Raw genomic sequence first — 17,090 nt, 5'->3', positions numbered from 1 at the left:
ATGTTTTAGTCCTGAGATATATAATAAAAGTTGCTAAAGGCATCAAAATTTTAATATATATATATGAAGCAAAAAATTTTTTATGAAAATGTAGTTTGGTCCAAACAAACATAATAAATCATACAAAAGGCTTTGTAGTTTGATCCTGACAAAGCTAACATATTTTTTATAAATTAAACAAGTTTTTTATAAGTGTGTTAGAAAGTTTCAGGCAAAAAAGTTTGATGACGAATCAAATTTTAACAAGGGTTTGAACAAAAAATTATAGTTGTATCATTTGTAAAAGAATGTAGTACTGACTGTAATTAACCGATAATTGATCAGTTTAGTTGAATCTCGTTTTAGGGGTTTGGCGAGAAAAAAAATTTGACTAAACATGAAAAATCATTGGTAGGGGGGTAGGGGGGTTTGCCATAAAAAAAAATGTATTTTATTTTAATTAAATTTTAATATTTATGATAAATTTTAGTAATGTAATAAATTTGTTTGTTGTAGAATATTTATTGTTAAATTTTTTTGTTTTTTGTAATGAGTATGGATCGCGGGTAATGATGTTGATAAAATTGTGTTAGAAAGTTTTAGGCTAAAGTTTAAAAAATTTGTTAAAAGTTTGTTAAAAGTTTGTTAAAATTTTATGAAGTTTTTCAGGGGTGTTTCGTTGGTGTCAAAAAATATGTCTACCAAGCATTAAGACAATAATACCATATAGGAAGCTTGCGCGAAGACCATTGCACTGTTAGCTCGGGCTCGAAACCGGATAGGTAGGAGCACTTGAGATGTGATCTGAAGGGAAAGAGAAATAAAAAATACCAGCCGCCAGGAAAACCAGTTATGCTATGAGCAAGGGTACGAGGGTAACTAACCCATTAACCAGAGGCCTTGGAAAAGGTGAGAAAGTGGTGATGGAGAGTAGGATGGTCCTGACCTAACAACCAGAGGCCTTGGAAAAAGTGAGAAAGTGATGCAACCTCAAGTTATGGACGTGATACTAGGGAGGGGGGCCTTATATACAGGGGTTGATGATTCTCACGTGAGAAGCCAGATCAATAAATAACCATGTATAAAATACACTTCCGTGTTGAAGAGAAATATTTCAGGTAATGTCCAAATGTAAAATAATGCAGGGTAGTAATTAATGGATATCCATGAGTTTATACAATAATGCACGATATATATAAAACGTTCTTAAGTCAAATAAATAGGATATAATACCTAAATAATAGTCGTATGGTATATAATAGTATGTACTTAAAACAGTTATGTATTATGTAAAATATATAGTTACTAGTATATATAAGGATATTCATGGGGTAAATATATTAATGCATAATTATACATATATGTATTATGTCTTATTAATAGGATAATGTACTATTAATTTTTCATGGGGTAATTCAGTTAATGCACTATATACATAATAGTATATAGATCATCACCTGTAAAAATACTAAAGCGTCTTGGAGCGGCTGGGTGTAGAGGCAAAAAAGCCGGTCTTGGAGCGGCTGGGTGTAGAGGCAAAAAGCCGCTCTTGGAGCGGCTGGGTGTAGAGGCAAAAAAGCCGCTCTTGGAGCGGCTGGGTGTAGAGGCAAAAAAGCCGCTCTTGGAGCGGCTGGGTGTAGAGGCAAAAAAGCCGCTCTTGGAGCGGCTGGGTGTAGAGGCAAAAAAGCCGCTCTTGGAGCGGCTGGGTACAAAAGATAGTTTAGAAAAAATACTAGTTTTGGGGGCTAGTGATGGGGGATTAAAGCCTTCTCTTTTGATTGTGGTGTATGTTGGTGTTGTCCTAGGGGGTGAACCCCATTTCCGGTTTACAAGACCGATGCTTTGTAGGTTTAAGCTACTAGGACAGATTACCATTTAAGAAGTTTATTTTCTAGTAGAGCTAGGGCAGGTATGAAGAGGAGAAAAATTATAAAATAAAGGATGGAAGCGAGTTGGCCAATAATAATGAATGGGTGTTCTACTGGTTGACCTCCAATTCATGTTAAGATAATGACATCTGAGATAAGTAACCAAAATAGTATTTGGGATAGTGGGCGGTATGTTAGGGTGCGTTGTTTTGATAGATGAAGCATTGGGGAAGTAAATAGGATTAGAATTGAAAATAAGAGGGCTAAAACACCTCCTAGTTTGTTTGGAATAGAGCGGAGGATTGCATAGGCAAAAAGGAAGTATCATTCTGGTTTAATGTGTGGGGGTGTTACTAGGGGGTTTGCGGGTGAGAAATTTTCTGGGTCGCCTAAAAGGTTCGGTAAGAATAGGGCTAAAGATAGGAGGCATATTAATATGAGTAGGGCACCGAAAAGGTCTTTATATGAGTAGTAGGGGTGGAACGGGATTTTGTCTGTGTTGGAGTTAAGGCCTGTTGGGTTGTTTGATCCTGTTTCATGAAGGAAGAGGAGATGGACTATGGAAGTGCCTATAATGATGAATGGTAGCAAAAAATGGATGGTGAAAAAGCGTGTGAGGGTTGCGTTGTCAATTGCAAACCCGCCTCAAATTCATTCAACAAGAGTTGTACCTACGTAAGGTATTGCGGAGAGAAGATTAGTAATAACGGTAGCTCCTCAGAAGGATATTTGTCCTCAAGGTAATACATAGCCTATGAAAGCTGTGGCTATCACTATAAGAAGGAGAAGGATTCCAATGTTTCAGGTTTCAGTATAGATGTAGGAGCCATAATATAGTCCACGTCCAATGTGGAGGTAAATGCAGGTAAAGAATATGGATGCGCCGTTAGCGTGTAGGTTACGAATTAATCAGCCATGTTGTACATCTCGGTGAATATGGGCAACAGATGAAAATGCAGAGGAGATATCTGCAGTGTAATGTATGGCTAAGAAGAGACCTGTAATGGTTTGAATAATGAGGCATAGACCTAGTAGAGACCCAAAGTTTCATCAAGCAGAGATGTTAGATGGAGTTGGGAGGTCAATAAAGGAGGCATTGATGATTTTAAAGATGGGGTGTTGTTTTCGTAAATTAAGCGTCATTGGTTAATTTTAGTAGTTGAATACAACGGCGGTTTTTCAAGTCGCAGGTTTTGGTGTAAGGCCAGATTAAAATGGTGATATATTTTATTGAGTTTTTTTTAGTTTGTTTTGTTATTAGTTTAGTTGGAGTTGCGTGTAACCCATCTCCTTATTTTGGGGCGGGAAGTTTGGTTGTTGCTGCTGGTCTAGGGTGTGGAGTTTTAATTTTGTTAGGGGGTTCTTTTGTATCTCTTGTACTCTTGTTAATTTATTTGGGTGGTATATTAGTTGTTTTTGCTTATTCTGTTGCTTTAGCATCAGACCCCTTTCCTGAGTCTTGGGGCAATTTAGGGGGTTATTTAATCAGTTATGTTTTTCTAATAGTATTTTTAGTGTTCATGTTTGGTGAAGGGGAATTTATTAGTTTGGGAGTTAATGGAATAGATTCGTGGGGGTTATCCGTTGTTCGTGTGGATTTAAGTGGTGTGTCATTATTATATTATTTAGGTGGAGGAGGTTTGTTGATTTGTGGTTGAGCATTATTATTGACGTTGTTTGTTGTCTTAGAATTAACTCGTGGGTTAGTGCGGGGGAGTCTTCGTGTTGTTAGGTTCATAAAATTGTGATGAAGCATACTGAAGTAATGATAAAGATTGAAAGATAAAATTTTATTAGTCCTTTTTGTGCGGCGGTAGTGGCTTTAATGCTAGGAAGGCTTAAAGAGATTAATCCTTTTGGTCCTGTTTTTTCTAGTCAAAGTAGGTCGTTAATGTGTAGGGCTATGGTTTGTCCCGAGAATAGGGAAGTTAGTGGGAAAAGGCGATGTAATGTTGGATTAAAAAATCCTAGTTGGTTAGAGAATTCTTGATGTTTTAATCGTTTAGTGGTCATAAGTCAAGTCGTTTTTTTTGCGATTTGTAGAGCGAATAGGGCTCCCAAAATGGTAATAATTATAGCACAGAGTTTTATGGTAGTAGGTATTGTGGTTGGGGCGGGTTTTGTTGGAAGTAGTGTTGTTACAAGGATTAGGCCTGTTAAAAGACTTCCAATAGCGAGGCGAATAAGGGGATTAGTAAGGGTGGGGGGTAGTTCATTTATGATTGATGTTGTTGTTCGTGGTGTGTTAAGTTGAACATAAAAGACTATTCGTATGGTATAGGTGGCAGTTAGTATTGTTGCGAAAAGTGTGACTGCTAGGGCTCAGGCGTTTAAGTAGGAGCTGTTTATAGTTTCAATAATTGTGTCTTTTGAGTAGAAACCTGATAGGAAAGGGGTTCCTGTAAGGGCGAGGCTTCCGATAGTTAGACATGTAGCTGTGGTTGGTAATATTTTTTGTATGCCTCCTATTTTTCGGATATCTTGTTCATCATTAAGGTTATGAATAATTGCGCCAGAACATAGGAATAATATGGCTTTAAAGAAAGCATGAGTAGAGATGTGAAGGAAGGCTAGCTGAGGTTGGTTAAGGCCAATAGTAACCATTATTAGGCCTAATTGGCTGGAAGTTGAGAATGCAATAATTTTTTTAATGTCGTTTTGTGTTAGTGCGCATAGGGCTGTAAATAGTGTGGTTAGTGCTCCTAAGCATAGGCAGATAGATAGTGCTGTTTCATTGTTTTCTAGTATTGGGTGGAGGCGAATGAGTAGGAACACTCCGGCTACGACTATGGTGCTTGAGTGGAGTAGGGCTGAGACTGGTGTTGGGCCTTCTATGGCGGCTGGGAGTCAGGGGTGAAGGCCAAATTGGGCAGATTTACCAGCAGAGGCAAGGACTAGGCCCAATAGGGGGAGGAGGGGGGGGTTTTTTATTTGAATTGTTATTTCTTGGATATTTCAGGTTGCCAGGTGGGTTGCTAGTCATGCCAGTGAAAGTATGAATCCAATATCTCCGACACGATTGAAGATAATAGCCTGGAGGGCTGCTGTATTAGCGTCTGGGCGAGCAAATCATCAGCCAATTAGTATGAAGGACATGATTCCTACGCCTTCTCAGCCCACAAAGAGTTGAAATATATTGTTAGCTGTTACTAGAATAAGTATAGCGAGTAGGAAGATTAAGAGGTATTTGAAGAATCGGCTTATGTTTGGGTCTGAAGATATGTATCAGTTGGCAAATTCGAGGATAGACCAGGTGACGAAAAGACTAATTGGGACAAATGTGAGTGAGTATATGTCGAAGATGAAGCTAATGTTAATTTCTATTCCGGCAAGACTGGCTCATGTGACGTTAGTTGTTGAGGCTTCTATTCCGGTGAGTATAAAGACAGCAAGTGGAATCAAGCTGACTTTAAATGCGAGTTGGACAGCGGTTTTTGCGTAGAGCATGCTTCAGCCTATTATCAAAGGAATTGGGTTTAGCGTTATTAGGAGGGGATGGATTAAGATAAATAGGACCGTAAGTATGGAGGAATGCATTAGGAGATTGTGCATGCTTACTTTTACTTGGAGTTGCACCAAGATTTTTGGTGCCTAAGACCAATGGATCACTACTTTCCTTTAGAAGTAAGAGGTCTGGGGATTTTATCCTCAGTTGTTTGAATTAGCAGGTCAATTTGTTCATACACCTCTTGGTAAATAAGAAGATATGAGCTTCTGTTTCTAGATTCACAGTCTAGGGTTTTAGGTAAACTATATTTACAGATGAAAAGTCCTGAAATGAGAGCAGGCTTTAAGATAAGAAGCCCTAGGGGAAGTAAATGAAGAATGAGGGTCAAGTGTTCTCGAGTGTGGGTTGGGGATAATAGTTGAAATTGTGTAGAAGTTGAACCTCGTTGGGTTATTAGGAACATATATAAGGAGTATGAGGCAGTGATTAAGGTTCCGACCCCGGTGAGTAAAATGGAGGGAGGGGACCAGTTAAATAGTGTAATAATAATGTAAAGTTCTCCAATCAGATTGATGGATGGGGGAAGTGCTATGTTGGTTAAGTTAACAAGGAGTCATCAGGAGGATATTAGTGGAAAGATGAGTTGTAGGCCGCGGACAATAAGTAGTGTTCGTGTGTGTGCGCGCTCATAGTTAGTGTTTGCTAAAGTGAATAGGGCTGAGGAAGTAAGTCCGTGTGCGATTATTAGGATTATGGCGCCTGTAAGTCCTCAGGGGGTTTGTGTCAGGATTGCAGCTGCGACAAGGCCTATGTGGCTTACGGATGAGTAGGCGATTAAGGCTTTTAGGTCCGTTTGTCGAAGACAAATTGAGCTAGTTATCAGGATGCCTCATAGGGCTATGACTATGATTGGAAGAACAAGGGTTTGAGGGTGCGGATAAAGTAGGGGTGAGACGCGAATTAGGCCGTAGCCTCCTAGTTTTAGTAAGACTGCAGCAGTTCCTATTGAACCGGCAATTGGGGCTTCTACATGAGCTTTTGGAAGTCAAAGGTGAAGACCATATAGTGGTAGTTTGACTATAAAGGCTAAAAGAGAAGCTAGTCAGAATATGGGGTTAGGGCTTGTGGAAGGTAGTTCTGGTTGATTAAGGTAAAAAAGTTCTATTGAGGTGTGGGCATATTTGTTGTTTAGATAAAGTATAGTAATTAGGAGGGGTAAGGAGCTTGTTAGTGTGTAGAATAAAAAGTAGAGGCCAGCATTTAAACGTTCGGCTTGGTTTCCTCAACGTGTAATAATAATTAAAGTGGGAATCAGGGTGGCTTCAAATAGAATGTAAAATAGAATAAACTCTGAGGCAGAGAAGGTTAAAATGAGAATTGTTTGTAGGGTTGACAAAGTTATTAAAAACATGCGTTTTCGATATTGGGGTTCGGTTTTTAGGTGATTTTGGCTTGCCAGAATTATAAGTGGGAGGAGTCAGCAAGAAAGAACAATAAGAGGAGTTGAGGTAGTGTCAGTAGTAAAATAAGTAGTTGCATTGGAGATTTTAAGAAGTATTGGGTGGTTGAACAATAAAAGGCTAAGAAGGGATAGAAGTATTGAGTATCCAACTATGGTTGAGAAGAGGATATTTGGACTGAGTAAAAGGGCGGATGGTACTAATAAAGCCGTTGGGATAATAATTTTTAACATTTTAGGAGATTGAGAGTTTTCATGTGGTCTGTTCCATGTGTTCGAGTTGTAGCAACTAAAAGAGCGAGTCCTGTGCTGGCTTCACAGGCTGATAGAGCTAAAAGTAGGATGGGTAGTATGGCAGTAGTTGGAGTATTCGTAGAAGATATAAGTGTCGTCATTATTAAGTATGGCGTTAGTATTATTGCTTCAATGCAGATAAGAATGGATATAAGATGAGTGCGATGAAATGATAGGCCTAATAAGCCAAGTAGAAAGGAGGTATTTAATAGAAAAAGGATTGTTGACATGTTAGGGGTTCTGGTATATCAGAATTTATTAAGTCGAAATTAATGGTCTTGTTTAGACTAACCCCTTATTCGGCTCAATCTAGACCGCCCTGTGTTCATTCATAGATGAGGCCTAGGGTTAAAAGGGTAATAATTGTGTATACCCATGAGACAGTTACTATAGGGTAAGGAAGGTTTGTTGCTCAGGGGGTTGGGAGCAGGAGGGCAATTTCTAGGTCGAAAAGAAGAAATAAAATGGCTACTAAAAAAAATCGAATAGAGAAAGGGAGTCGTGCAGAGCCCAATGGGTCAAACCCACATTCGTATGGGGAGAGTTTTTCTATGTCTGGTAGTATTTGCGGGAGTCAGAAGCTAATTAGAATAAGGATTGTTGAAATTAAAGTAGTAATAATAAATATTGTTATAAGGTTCATTACTTTTTCTCAGGTTTGTGCTGAGGTTGGATGAGTGGAAGTCATCCATATTAATTATATTAAAAAAGTATGAGCCTCATCAGTAGATTGATACATATAAGAATAATCATACGACATCTACAAAGTGTCAATATCAGGCAGCGGCTTCAAATCCAAAATGGTGACTTGTTGTAAAATGGTGAGATAGTTGTCGAATAAGACAGACAAGAAGAAAGGTTGAGCCAATAATTACATGAAGGCCATGGAAACCTGTGGCTACGAAGAAAGTAGCGCCATAGACGCTATCTGAGATTGTGAAGGGGGCTTCATAATATTCGGCGGCTTGAAGGATTGTAAAATATAAGCCAAGTAAGATTGTTAGGGTAAGTGCTTGAATTATGTCTTTTCGTTTACCCTCTATTAGAGCATGGTGGGCTCATGTTACTGTTACTCCAGAGGCTAGTAGGACAGCAGTGTTAAGCAATGGGACTTCAAAGGCGTTTAAAGGTTCAATTCCGGTTGGTGGTCATTGGTTTCCTAGTTCTGGGGTTGGGGCTAAACTTGAATGATAAAAAGCTCAAAAGAAGCCTGCGAAGAATAGTACTTCTGAGGTAATAAATAAGATTATGCCATATCGTAACCCCTTTTGTACGGGTGCTGTGTGTTGTCCTTGATAAGTTCCTTCACGGATGATGTCTCGTCACCATTGTTGTATAGTTAATAATAAGACAACTAGGCCAAGGTATATTAGGTTAGTGTTATTAAAATGAAATCATGCTGCTAGACCTGATGTCATTAATAATGCGGCGATGGCTCCTGTTAGTGGTCAGGGACTTGGGTCTACTATGTGAAATGGGTGTGCCTGGTGGGTCATTAAATGTTTTCTTGTAGGTAGAGGGTTAGAAGTAGGACGAACACATAGGCTTGGATTAAGGCAACAGCTATTTCTAGGCAGGTTAGCAGAATAAGTACAATTAAGGTTGTGGATGCTGTAATGGTTATAGTATTTAGGAGGGCAAATACTGCTGTTGAGGTGAGTTGGATTAGTAAATGTCCGGCTGTTAAGTTGGCTGTTAGTCGTACTCCTAATGCAATAGGGCGGATAAGTAGGCTAACAGTTTCGATTAAAATTAATATAGGAATAAGTAAGGTGGGGGTGCCTTCTGGGAGAAGGTGGCCTAGTGAGGCGGTAGGTTGGTTTCGTAGTCCAATAAAGATAGTTATTAATCAGGTTGGGACAGCAAGGGCTATATTCATTGAGAGTTGAGTGGTTGGGGTGAAGGTGTAAGGTAGCAGGCCTAGTGTGTTAAACAGTATAAGTATTAATATGAGTGTTACAAAGGTGCTTGCCCATTTATGTCCTGTGGTGTTAATTGGTAACATTATTTGTTTTGTAATATAAAAAGTGAAAGAGGACTGAATGGTTGAATATCGGTTTTGGATGAGGCGGTTTGTTGTAAATCAAATAATTAGAGGGAACAATAAAGCTGGGATTATTAAAGGAATGCCCAGGATGTTGGGGATACTAAATTGATCAAAGAAGCTTAAAGTCATGGTCAGATTCAGTGGTGATTACTGGGTTGCTTATAATATTGTGAAGTTGAGAGGGGGGGGTTGTTGTTTAAGGTTTTTGTAAAAAATATGATGAGAAATACTCAGATTAGAATAAAGACTATAAATCAAGGGGTTGGATTAAGCTGGGGCATTTCACTGAGGGAAACTGTTTCCCCTCTCTAGCTTAAAAGGCTAGTGCTGAATGTAGCTTCTCAGTGATGAGCTTACTATAAGTTTAGATCAGTCTTCAAAGTATTTTAGAGGTGTTGATTCTACTACAATGCGTATAAAGCTATGATTTGAGCCAGAAATCTCTGAACATTGGCCATAAAATAAACCTGGGTGGGATGTAATTAAGGTTGTTTGGTTTAGTCGACCTGGGACTGCGTCTGTTTTAATACCAAGTGTTGGAATTGCTCATGAGTGTAGAACATCTTCTGCTGAAATTAAAATTCGGATTGGTGATTCTGTAGGAATTACAACTCGGTGATCTACCTCTAATAGGCGAAAGTTTCCAGGTAGTAGGTCGCATGTTGGGATTATATATGAGTCAAATAACAGGTTTTCGTAGTCTGTGTACTCATAGCTTCAATATCACTGGTGTCCGATAGCTTTAATAGTAAGGTGGGGGTTGTTGACTTCGTCTATGAGGTAAAGGATTTGAAGGGAGGGAAGTGCAATTATAATTAAGATAATTGCGGGAAGAATGGTTCAGATTATTTCTACTTCCTGGGCATCTATTGTGTTAGTATGGGTAAGTTTTGTTGATAATATTAGGCTAATAATGTATAGAACTAGAGCGCTAATTAAGAAGACAATTATTAGTGCATGATCATGAAAGTGGAGGAGCTCTTCTATAATAGGAGAGGCTGCATTTTGAAAACCTAGTTGTGCTGGATGTGCCACTAAGGTTCACAGGTTTTAATCTGTAATTTAGCACTGACAGAGCTATGTAATTAATTTACTAGAACCTTATAAGGGGAGAAACATAAGAGGGTGTGTGACTAGCTTGAAACTAGTTAGAGGTGGTTCAAGTCCCCCCTCCCTTGAGGTTTGTACATAGGTTGCTTCTTCATAGGTGTGGTATGGAGGTGGACAGCCGTGAAGTCACTCTAGGTTGGTGTTAGTTAATTCGAGGGTAAGAACTTCACGTTTAGCTGCTAAGGCTTCCCAAATAATAAATATTATTATAATTACAGCTGTTAGTGAAATTAGAGAGCCAATTGATGAAACGGAGTTTCAAAGGGTGTATGCATCTGGGTAGTCAGAATAGCGTCGGGGTATACCTGCTAATCCTAGGAAGTGTTGTGGAAAGAATGTTATATTGACGCCAGTAAATATTACACCAAACTGAGCTTTTGTTCATGAGCTGTGCAGGGTGTATCCTGTAAAGAGTGGGAATCAATGAACAAACCCGCCTATGATGGCAAAGACAGCTCCTATTGATAAAACATAGTGGAAATGAGCAACTACGTAGTATGTATCATGAAGGACAATATCTAATGAGGAGTTGGCTAAAATAATGCCTGTAAGACCCCCTACAGTAAATAAGAAAATAAATCCTAGGGCCCAAAGTATAGCTGCGTCCCATTTAATTGTTCCCCCGTGAAGGGTTGCGAGTCAGCTAAAAACTTTTACTCCTGTAGGAATAGCAATAATTATTGTGGCTGAGGTAAAGTAAGCTCGGGTATCAACGTCCATTCCTACTGTAAATATATGATGAGCTCACACAATAAAGCCTAAAAAACCGATTGATATTATGGCTCAAACTATACCCATGTAGCCAAAGGGTTCTTTTTTTCCTGCATAATATGTGACAATGTGAGAAACTATGGCTCAGCCTGGGTAGATTCAGATATAAACCTCTGGTTGCACAAAGAATCAAAATAAAGGTTGGTAGAGAATAGGGTCGCCTCCTCCTGCAGGGTCAAAAAAGGAGGTATTAAGGTTTCGGTCTGTTAGGAGCATGGTGATGCCGGCGGCTAAAACTGGGAGGGAGAGGAGGAGGAGTACTGCTGTAATTAAAACTGATCATACGAATAAGGGGGTTTGGTATTGTGACATGTTTGGGGGTTTCATGTTAATGCAGGTTGTAATAAAGTTGATTGCTCCTAGAATAGAGGAGATTCCGGCCAAATGGAGTGAAAAAATAGTTAGATCTACGGATGCCCCAGCGTGAGCTAAGTTTCCTGCCAATGGAGGGTAAACAGTTCATCCGGTTCCCGCTCCAGCCTCAATAGCTGAGGATGAAAGGAGGAGAAGTAGTGAGGGGGGAAGAAGCCAAAAGCTTATATTGTTTATTCGTGGAAATGCTATGTCCGGGGCCCCAATTATAAGGGGAACAAGTCAGTTTCCAAAGCCTCCAATTATAACTGGTATAACAAGAAAAAAAATTATAACGAAGGCGTGGGCTGTTACGACTACATTATAGACCTGGTCATCTCCAAGGAGAGTACCTGGTTGGCTTAATTCTGTCCGGATAATTAAGCTCAGTGCCGTGCCGACCATGCCGGCTCAGGCACCAAATAATAAGTATAGGGTGCCGATATCTTTGTGGTTGGTTGAAAAAAATCAACGAATTAAGGACACGGGTAGGGTGGCCGAGGAAGGCGTGGGGCTGTAAACCCCAGCACGGAGAAAAGTAGTCTTCCCCTATCAGCTAGCCTTGAGGTAGTTACGCCAAAGTGCAAATTTGGAGAAGCACCATAAAGGTGCCGGGGCTTCCCCCGTTTTTTTTATAACGGGGGAAGAAAGATGGAAGCCCGCTGGTTTGGGTTTTTAGCTGTTAACTAGAGTTTTACAGGATCAAGGCCTGTCCGTCTTGAAAGGCCTTAGCTTAATTAAAGCGTTTGAGTTGCATTTAAGAGATGCATATTAAGGTTATGCAGGTCTTATCAGAAGCTAGGGATTTTTGTACCCTTTTTGAGGCTTTGAAGGCTTCTAGTTTGAAGATATAACTTAAGCTTCTAAGGGGAAATTAGTGGTAGGAGGGGTGACAGGGTGAGGAGGGAGGTGATTATGGGGACTATGTTGAGTGGTTTTGTTAGTTTAAATCGTCACTTCATTATAGAATTAGTTGTGTTTGGGGAAATGGTGAGAGTTGTTGTATATGTTAGTCGTATGTAAAATATAAGACTAAGGAGAGATGATAGGGCGAGGATAACTGCTATGGAGGTGAGGTGGTTGTTTGTAAGTTCCGAAAGGATTAATCATTTTGGTAAGAAGCCAATGAGTGGAGGGAGGCCACCTAGAGAAATTAGGGTAATTATGGAAATTGATGTAATGGCTGGAGAGGTTGACCATAGTTGTCCAAGGTCTTTTGAAGTTTTGGACATAGAGGAGATGAGGACCAGAAATATTGAGGAAGTTATAAGAATATAGATAAATAGGGTAAATAATAGCAGGTTTTGTGATAGGGAGAGTGCTGTGAGCATTCACCCGAGGTGTGCGATTGATGAGTAGGCCATAATTTTACGTATTTGAGTTTGGCTTTTAGCAGATCAGCCTCCAATTAGGACAGATAGAACAGCTAGGAGTAATACGACTATAGTTGGAAGTTGATGAGTAGTTAAATATAGTAGTGTTATTGGTGGCAGTTTTTGTCAGGTTGTTATAATAAGGGCAGTTGATGTGTTGATTCCTTGTATAACCTCTGGGAGTCAAAAGTGTATTGGGGCAAGGCCTAATTTTATAGCCAAGGCAATTGTTAGTAAGGTAGGAGTGGGGTGTGAAGTAAGTTGAGTAATATCTCAGGTTCCGGTATGTCAAGCGTTGATGACGCTTGAAAGTAGGATAATAGATGAAGCTGTTGCTTGGATAATAAAGTATTTTGTTGCTGCTTCAGTGGCTCGTGGGTGGTGTTGTTTAGCTAGTATTGGAATAATGGCTAGGGTATTTAGTTCTAATCCAACTCAGGCTAAAAATCAATGATAGCTGGCAGCAACAATGATTGTTCCAAGGGCTAAGTTAGAGATAAATATGGATGAAATGATGGGATTCATTAGTAAAGGAGGGGTTTAACCAACATTTTTGGGGTATGGGCCCAAAAGCTTTATTAGCTGACTTTACTAGGAGATAGTATAATGGAAGTACGGAGAGTTTTGGAATCTCAGGTGTGGGTTCGAATCCTATTCTTCTAGAGGAGGTGAGGGGTTGTAATCCCTGTAGTTTACTCTATCAAAGTAACCCTTAAGTTCTCGGGCACACATCCTAGTAGAATTAGTTTAATGGTGGAAGTCCTGATAGTGCAATTGGAAGTGAAATATATCAAAGGTATAAAGCTAAGGTGGCAGGGAGAAACTGTTTTCATAGAAGGTGTATTAGTTGATCATATCGGAATCGTGGGTATGAGGCTCGAGTTCATAAAAAAATTATAGTTAGTAATGTAGTCTTGATTATTAGGTTTATTGTGAATAGTTCTATTTGTATTGTGGCAGTTGGGCTAAAGAATAAAATGCACGTTAGTGTGTTTATTATTAGAATATTTATGTATTCGGCTAAGAAGAATAATGCGAATGGTCCGGCTGCGTATTCGACGTTAAACCCTGAGACAAGTTCGGATTCTCCTTCAGTTAAGTCAAAAGGTGCGCGATTTGTCTCTGCTAGGGTTGAGACAAATCATATTATTGCAAGGGGTCATAATGGGAAGATTAATCAGGTGTGTTCTTGTGTGGTTAACAGGGTATGTATTGTAAAAGTGCCGGAAAACATAATAACAGAGAGAAGAATGATGCCCAAGGTAACCTCATATGAGATTGTTTGTGCAATAGCTCGTAGGGCTCCAATTAGGGCATATTTTGAGTTTGATGCTCATCCAGATCATAAGATTGTATAAACTATTATACTTGAAAGAGCTAATAGGAATAGAAGGCCTAGGTTTATATCTGCTAAGGAGTGGGGTATTGGTAGTGGGGCTCATATTATTAGGGCTAGTAGGAGGGCTAGGGTTGGTGCTATAATGAATAGAATAGGGGATGCATGTGTTGGGCGGAGGGGTTCTTTAATAAATAGTTTTACGCCATCAGCAACGGGTTGTAATAATCCAAGGGGTCCCACTACGTTTGGACCTTTTCGTAGTTGTATGTAGCTTAAGATTTTGCGTTCAAGCAGTGTTAAGAATGCTACAGCAATGAGGATGGGAATAATATATAGAATGGGATTAATAATATGAGGTAAAAGTTTATGCATTATTAAGAAGGGAATTTGCTTCCCTGTAGAAAGATTTTAGGTCTTTTGCATTACTTGACTCTGCCACCTTAATAAGCCCTTGTTTAGGGCGGGGAAAGGTGTATGTTTAATACTTTAGCAGTGATCAGTGACTTTAATTAAGACGTTCTTTTGGAAGAGGTCTTACTATCTTGGTCCTTTCGTACTAAAGATAGTGCTGCATAGATAGAAACCGACCTGGATTTCTCCGGTCTGAACTCAGATCACGTAGGACTATTAATCGTTGAACAAACGAACCTTTAATGGCGGCTGCACTATTGGGGTGTCCTGATCCAACATCGAGGTCGTAAACCCCCTTGTCGATATGGACTCTAAAAGGAGATTGCGCTGTTATCCCTGGGGTAACTTGGTTCATTAATCAGACAACAGTTAGTTGCTGGGTCTAATGGGTTAATTTTGGTGTGTTAACCTTAATAAAATTGTTTTTTGGAAGTTTTTTTATATTCCGAAGTCGCCCCAACTAAAAATCCAAGGAGCATGCTGGGTGGTTTGGTTTTGAAGCTCCACAGGGTCTTCTCGTCTTATGAGTATATCCCAGCTTTTGTACTGGGAAATCAATTTCATTGGCCAGTCCGTAAGAGACAGTTTAGTCCTCATTTAGCCATTCATTCTAGTCCCGATTTAGGGGACAAGTGATTATGCTACCTTTGCACGGTTAGGATACCGCGGCCGTTTAAAGAGTCACTGGGCAGGCGAAACCTTTAATACTTGTAAAGCTAAAGGCTATGTTTTTGGTAAACAGTTGGGACAATATATTGCCGAGTTCCTTTTACGGCTTTTTGCCTTTCTTTTTTGCACACCTGTGTTGGGGTGACAATACTAGGTCAACATTTTAGCTGGTATAAGAAGGGGTTGGTTTTTGTTAAGTATCAGTAGTTTTTCTATTCTGATTCAAGAGGGTGCAAAGAGAAATAATTATTTCTTATTACTAATTTTAGCATTGGTGTTTCTATTTTGGTATAGAATAACTCAGACTGTATCGGGAGGATGTGTGGGTTGTTGAAATTAATTTGTTTGTGCTGTAACGCAGTTTTTGGTGGCTGCTTTGAGGCCCACTAAAAGGGAAATAAGGAAGTCTCTCGGTTCGGGCTGTATTCCGGTTCAATAGGGCTGTACCCCTATTGAATTTCTTTAGGTTGAGAAGGAAAAGTTTGTAAGTAGTCTTATAAAAACCTAAAGTTGAACTTAAATTCTTTTATGAGTAGCCAGCTATCACCAAGCTCGATAGGCTTTTCGCCTCTATTTTTTGGTCTTCCCACCCTTTTGCTACAGGGACGGGTGTGCTCTATTTGCTGCCAAAAAATAGCTCGTTTGGTTTCGGGGGATCAGGCTAAAGGTTCTCTTTGTCTGACGATGTTTTGCTAGACCATGATGCAGGAGGTACAGGGATTTATCTTTGCTATTTTTTGCTTAAGTTTTCATTATTCTTTCATTTTTCCCTTGCGGTACTTTTGAGGCCAAATGGTGGGGTTTAATCTCATTTACTGGCCGGGGTAAATGTTTTGGTTAGGTTTATTAGGCATGTTTGGATGTTTGATTGGCTTGTTTTTGGGCTCAAAAAGGTCGTAGTGTTTGACATCTCCTAGTTGTAAGCTAGGTGCTTTTATAAGCTACTTTTTGTTAAACCAAGCACACCTTCCGGTACGCTTACCATGTTACGACTTGCCTCCTCTATTTAACTTTTTTGGATTATAGAGGTAGTTTATGTTGTTTGAGGAGGGTGACGGGCGGTGTGTACGCGTCCCAGAGCGTTGTTAAAATAGACACTCTCATCTATTTTACTACTAAATTCACCTTCATGTACGGTTTCATGGTACTTTTCGTGTTTTTTATTATAAAAAATGTAGCCAATCTCTACCTTAACATTTGCTACACCTTGACCTGACGTACTAGCGGCGAGGCTATTGAGTCTACTGTTAGACCTTCATAGGGTAGGCTGTCGACGGCGGTATATAGGCTGATGTTTTGCTAGTTAAGGTTGGGTGAAACGTGGAGTATCGATTGTAGGACAGGCTCCTCTAGGTCGATATGGGACACCGTCAAGTCCTTTGAGTTTCAAGTTTTTCACTTGTAGTTCTCTGGCGGAGAAGTTGTATAGTGGCTAATCAATGTTTAGGGCTTAGCATAGTAGGGTATCTAATCCTAGTTTGTTTCTAAGCTTTCGTGTGGTCAAGAATTTAAAGCAAAAATACTTGTTGATTTTCTTCACTATCTGAGTGTTTTACGACTAGGTTGTGGGTTTAAATATTTTTAACATTAAGAATCTCTAGTCACATTTTACGCCGTTTGTCGTTGTTTTGGGCTTTTCGTATAACCGCGGTGGCTGGCACGAAATTGACCAGCCCTATGAATCATAACTGGGTCAGGTTTTCACCTATGGCCCAATGTTTATTACTGCTGACAGCCCGTGGGGGTGTGGCAAAGCAAGGCGTTGTGGGCTTGAATTTCAGTGCCTGATGCCTGCTCCAGCTGCCTTTTTAAGGGTTGAGGGCATTTTCACTGGTGCGTTGAAACTTGCATGTATAATTTTGAAAAAAAACAACGGTAAGTCTAGGACCAAGGCTATTGTCTGTGGAGGTTTTTCTTTTCCTCATCTCGGCATCTTCAGTGCCGCGCTTTTAAAAAATAAGCTACAATGAC

The 17,090-nt window shown here is 39.7% G+C and overlaps 13 protein-coding genes across 13 annotated transcripts, besides 26 other annotated features; 1 reads left to right on the top strand and 12 right to left on the bottom strand. All coding sequences in view use genetic code 2, as the record gives it.

Annotated features, from left to right (window-relative positions):
* Nucleotides 1-1,688: a D loop (control region).
* Nucleotides 1,689-1,757, top strand: a tRNA (tRNA-Pro).
* Nucleotides 1,758-1,776: 19 nt separating this feature from the next.
* Nucleotides 1,777-1,844, bottom strand: a tRNA (tRNA-Thr).
* Nucleotides 1,845-1,847: 3 nt separating this feature from the next.
* Nucleotides 1,848-2,990, bottom strand: CYTB (cytochrome b). Its single transcript has one exon. The coding sequence runs from the start codon at nucleotides 2,988-2,990 to the stop codon at nucleotides 1,848-1,850; it is 1,143 nt and encodes a 380-aa protein (YP_008239339.1).
* Nucleotides 2,991-2,996: 6 nt separating this feature from the next.
* Nucleotides 2,997-3,064, top strand: a tRNA (tRNA-Glu).
* On the top strand, nucleotides 3,065-3,580 carry ND6 (NADH dehydrogenase subunit 6). Its single transcript has one exon. It carries the CDS (start codon nucleotides 3,065-3,067, stop codon nucleotides 3,578-3,580), a length of 516 nt encoding a protein of 171 aa, YP_008239338.1.
* Nucleotides 3,576-5,399, bottom strand: ND5 (NADH dehydrogenase subunit 5). The gene has a single exon. It carries the CDS (start codon nucleotides 5,397-5,399, stop codon nucleotides 3,576-3,578), a length of 1,824 nt encoding a protein of 607 aa, YP_008239337.1.
* Nucleotides 5,400-5,402: 3 nt separating this feature from the next.
* Nucleotides 5,403-5,473, bottom strand: a tRNA (tRNA-Leu).
* Nucleotides 5,474-5,537, bottom strand: a tRNA (tRNA-Ser).
* A 1-nt stretch (nucleotide 5,538) lies between these two features.
* Nucleotides 5,539-5,607, bottom strand: a tRNA (tRNA-His).
* ND4 (NADH dehydrogenase subunit 4) lies at nucleotides 5,608-6,988 on the bottom strand. The gene has a single exon. A coding segment is annotated over exon 1 (1,381 nt).
* ND4L (NADH dehydrogenase subunit 4L) lies at nucleotides 6,982-7,278 on the bottom strand. Its single transcript has one exon. It carries the CDS (start codon nucleotides 7,276-7,278, stop codon nucleotides 6,982-6,984), a length of 297 nt encoding a protein of 98 aa, YP_008239335.1.
* Nucleotide 7,279: 1 nt separating this feature from the next.
* Nucleotides 7,280-7,345, bottom strand: a tRNA (tRNA-Arg).
* ND3 (NADH dehydrogenase subunit 3) lies at nucleotides 7,346-7,691 on the bottom strand. The gene has a single exon. A coding segment is annotated over exon 1 (346 nt).
* Nucleotides 7,692-7,760, bottom strand: a tRNA (tRNA-Gly).
* Nucleotides 7,761-8,544, bottom strand: COX3 (cytochrome c oxidase subunit III). The gene has a single exon. A coding segment is annotated over exon 1 (784 nt).
* Nucleotides 8,545-9,224, bottom strand: ATP6 (ATP synthase F0 subunit 6). The gene has a single exon. A coding segment is annotated over exon 1 (680 nt).
* ATP8 (ATP synthase F0 subunit 8) lies at nucleotides 9,215-9,376 on the bottom strand. Its single transcript has one exon. It carries the CDS (start codon nucleotides 9,374-9,376, stop codon nucleotides 9,215-9,217), a length of 162 nt encoding a protein of 53 aa, YP_008239331.1.
* A 1-nt stretch (nucleotide 9,377) lies between these two features.
* Nucleotides 9,378-9,442, bottom strand: a tRNA (tRNA-Lys).
* Nucleotides 9,443-10,130, bottom strand: COX2 (cytochrome c oxidase subunit II). Its single transcript has one exon. A coding segment is annotated over exon 1 (688 nt).
* Nucleotides 10,131-10,198, bottom strand: a tRNA (tRNA-Asp).
* Nucleotides 10,199-10,201: 3 nt separating this feature from the next.
* Nucleotides 10,202-10,273, top strand: a tRNA (tRNA-Ser).
* COX1 (cytochrome c oxidase subunit I) lies at nucleotides 10,269-11,813 on the bottom strand. The gene has a single exon. It carries the CDS (start codon nucleotides 11,811-11,813, stop codon nucleotides 10,269-10,271), a length of 1,545 nt encoding a protein of 514 aa, YP_008239329.1.
* Nucleotide 11,814: 1 nt separating this feature from the next.
* Nucleotides 11,815-11,882, top strand: a tRNA (tRNA-Tyr).
* A 3-nt stretch (nucleotides 11,883-11,885) lies between these two features.
* Nucleotides 11,886-11,949, top strand: a tRNA (tRNA-Cys).
* Nucleotides 11,950-11,975: an origin of replication (putative light-strand replication origin).
* Nucleotides 11,976-12,048, top strand: a tRNA (tRNA-Asn).
* Nucleotide 12,049: 1 nt separating this feature from the next.
* Nucleotides 12,050-12,118, top strand: a tRNA (tRNA-Ala).
* Nucleotide 12,119: 1 nt separating this feature from the next.
* Nucleotides 12,120-12,192, bottom strand: a tRNA (tRNA-Trp).
* On the bottom strand, nucleotides 12,193-13,225 carry ND2 (NADH dehydrogenase subunit 2). Its single transcript has one exon. A coding segment is annotated over exon 1 (1,033 nt).
* Nucleotides 13,226-13,293, bottom strand: a tRNA (tRNA-Met).
* Nucleotides 13,293-13,363, top strand: a tRNA (tRNA-Gln).
* Nucleotides 13,364-13,434, bottom strand: a tRNA (tRNA-Ile).
* An 8-nt stretch (nucleotides 13,435-13,442) lies between these two features.
* ND1 (NADH dehydrogenase subunit 1) lies at nucleotides 13,443-14,411 on the bottom strand. The gene has a single exon. The coding sequence runs from the start codon at nucleotides 14,409-14,411 to the stop codon at nucleotides 13,443-13,445; it is 969 nt and encodes a 322-aa protein (YP_008239327.1).
* Nucleotides 14,412-14,484, bottom strand: a tRNA (tRNA-Leu).
* Nucleotides 14,485-16,004, bottom strand: an rRNA (l-rRNA).
* Nucleotides 16,005-16,070, bottom strand: a tRNA (tRNA-Val).
* Nucleotides 16,071-17,016, bottom strand: an rRNA (s-rRNA).
* Nucleotides 17,017-17,090, bottom strand: a tRNA (tRNA-Phe).

The sequence above is a fragment of the mitochondrial genome of Lacerta agilis (genome assembly GCF_009819535.1).
Source record: "Lacerta agilis mitochondrion, complete genome".
In the NCBI taxonomy this organism is placed as follows: domain Eukaryota; kingdom Metazoa; phylum Chordata; class Lepidosauria; order Squamata; family Lacertidae; genus Lacerta; species Lacerta agilis.
The sequence above is the reverse complement of the archived record's forward strand: the minus strand, read 5'-3'. Positions and strand labels throughout refer to the sequence as shown.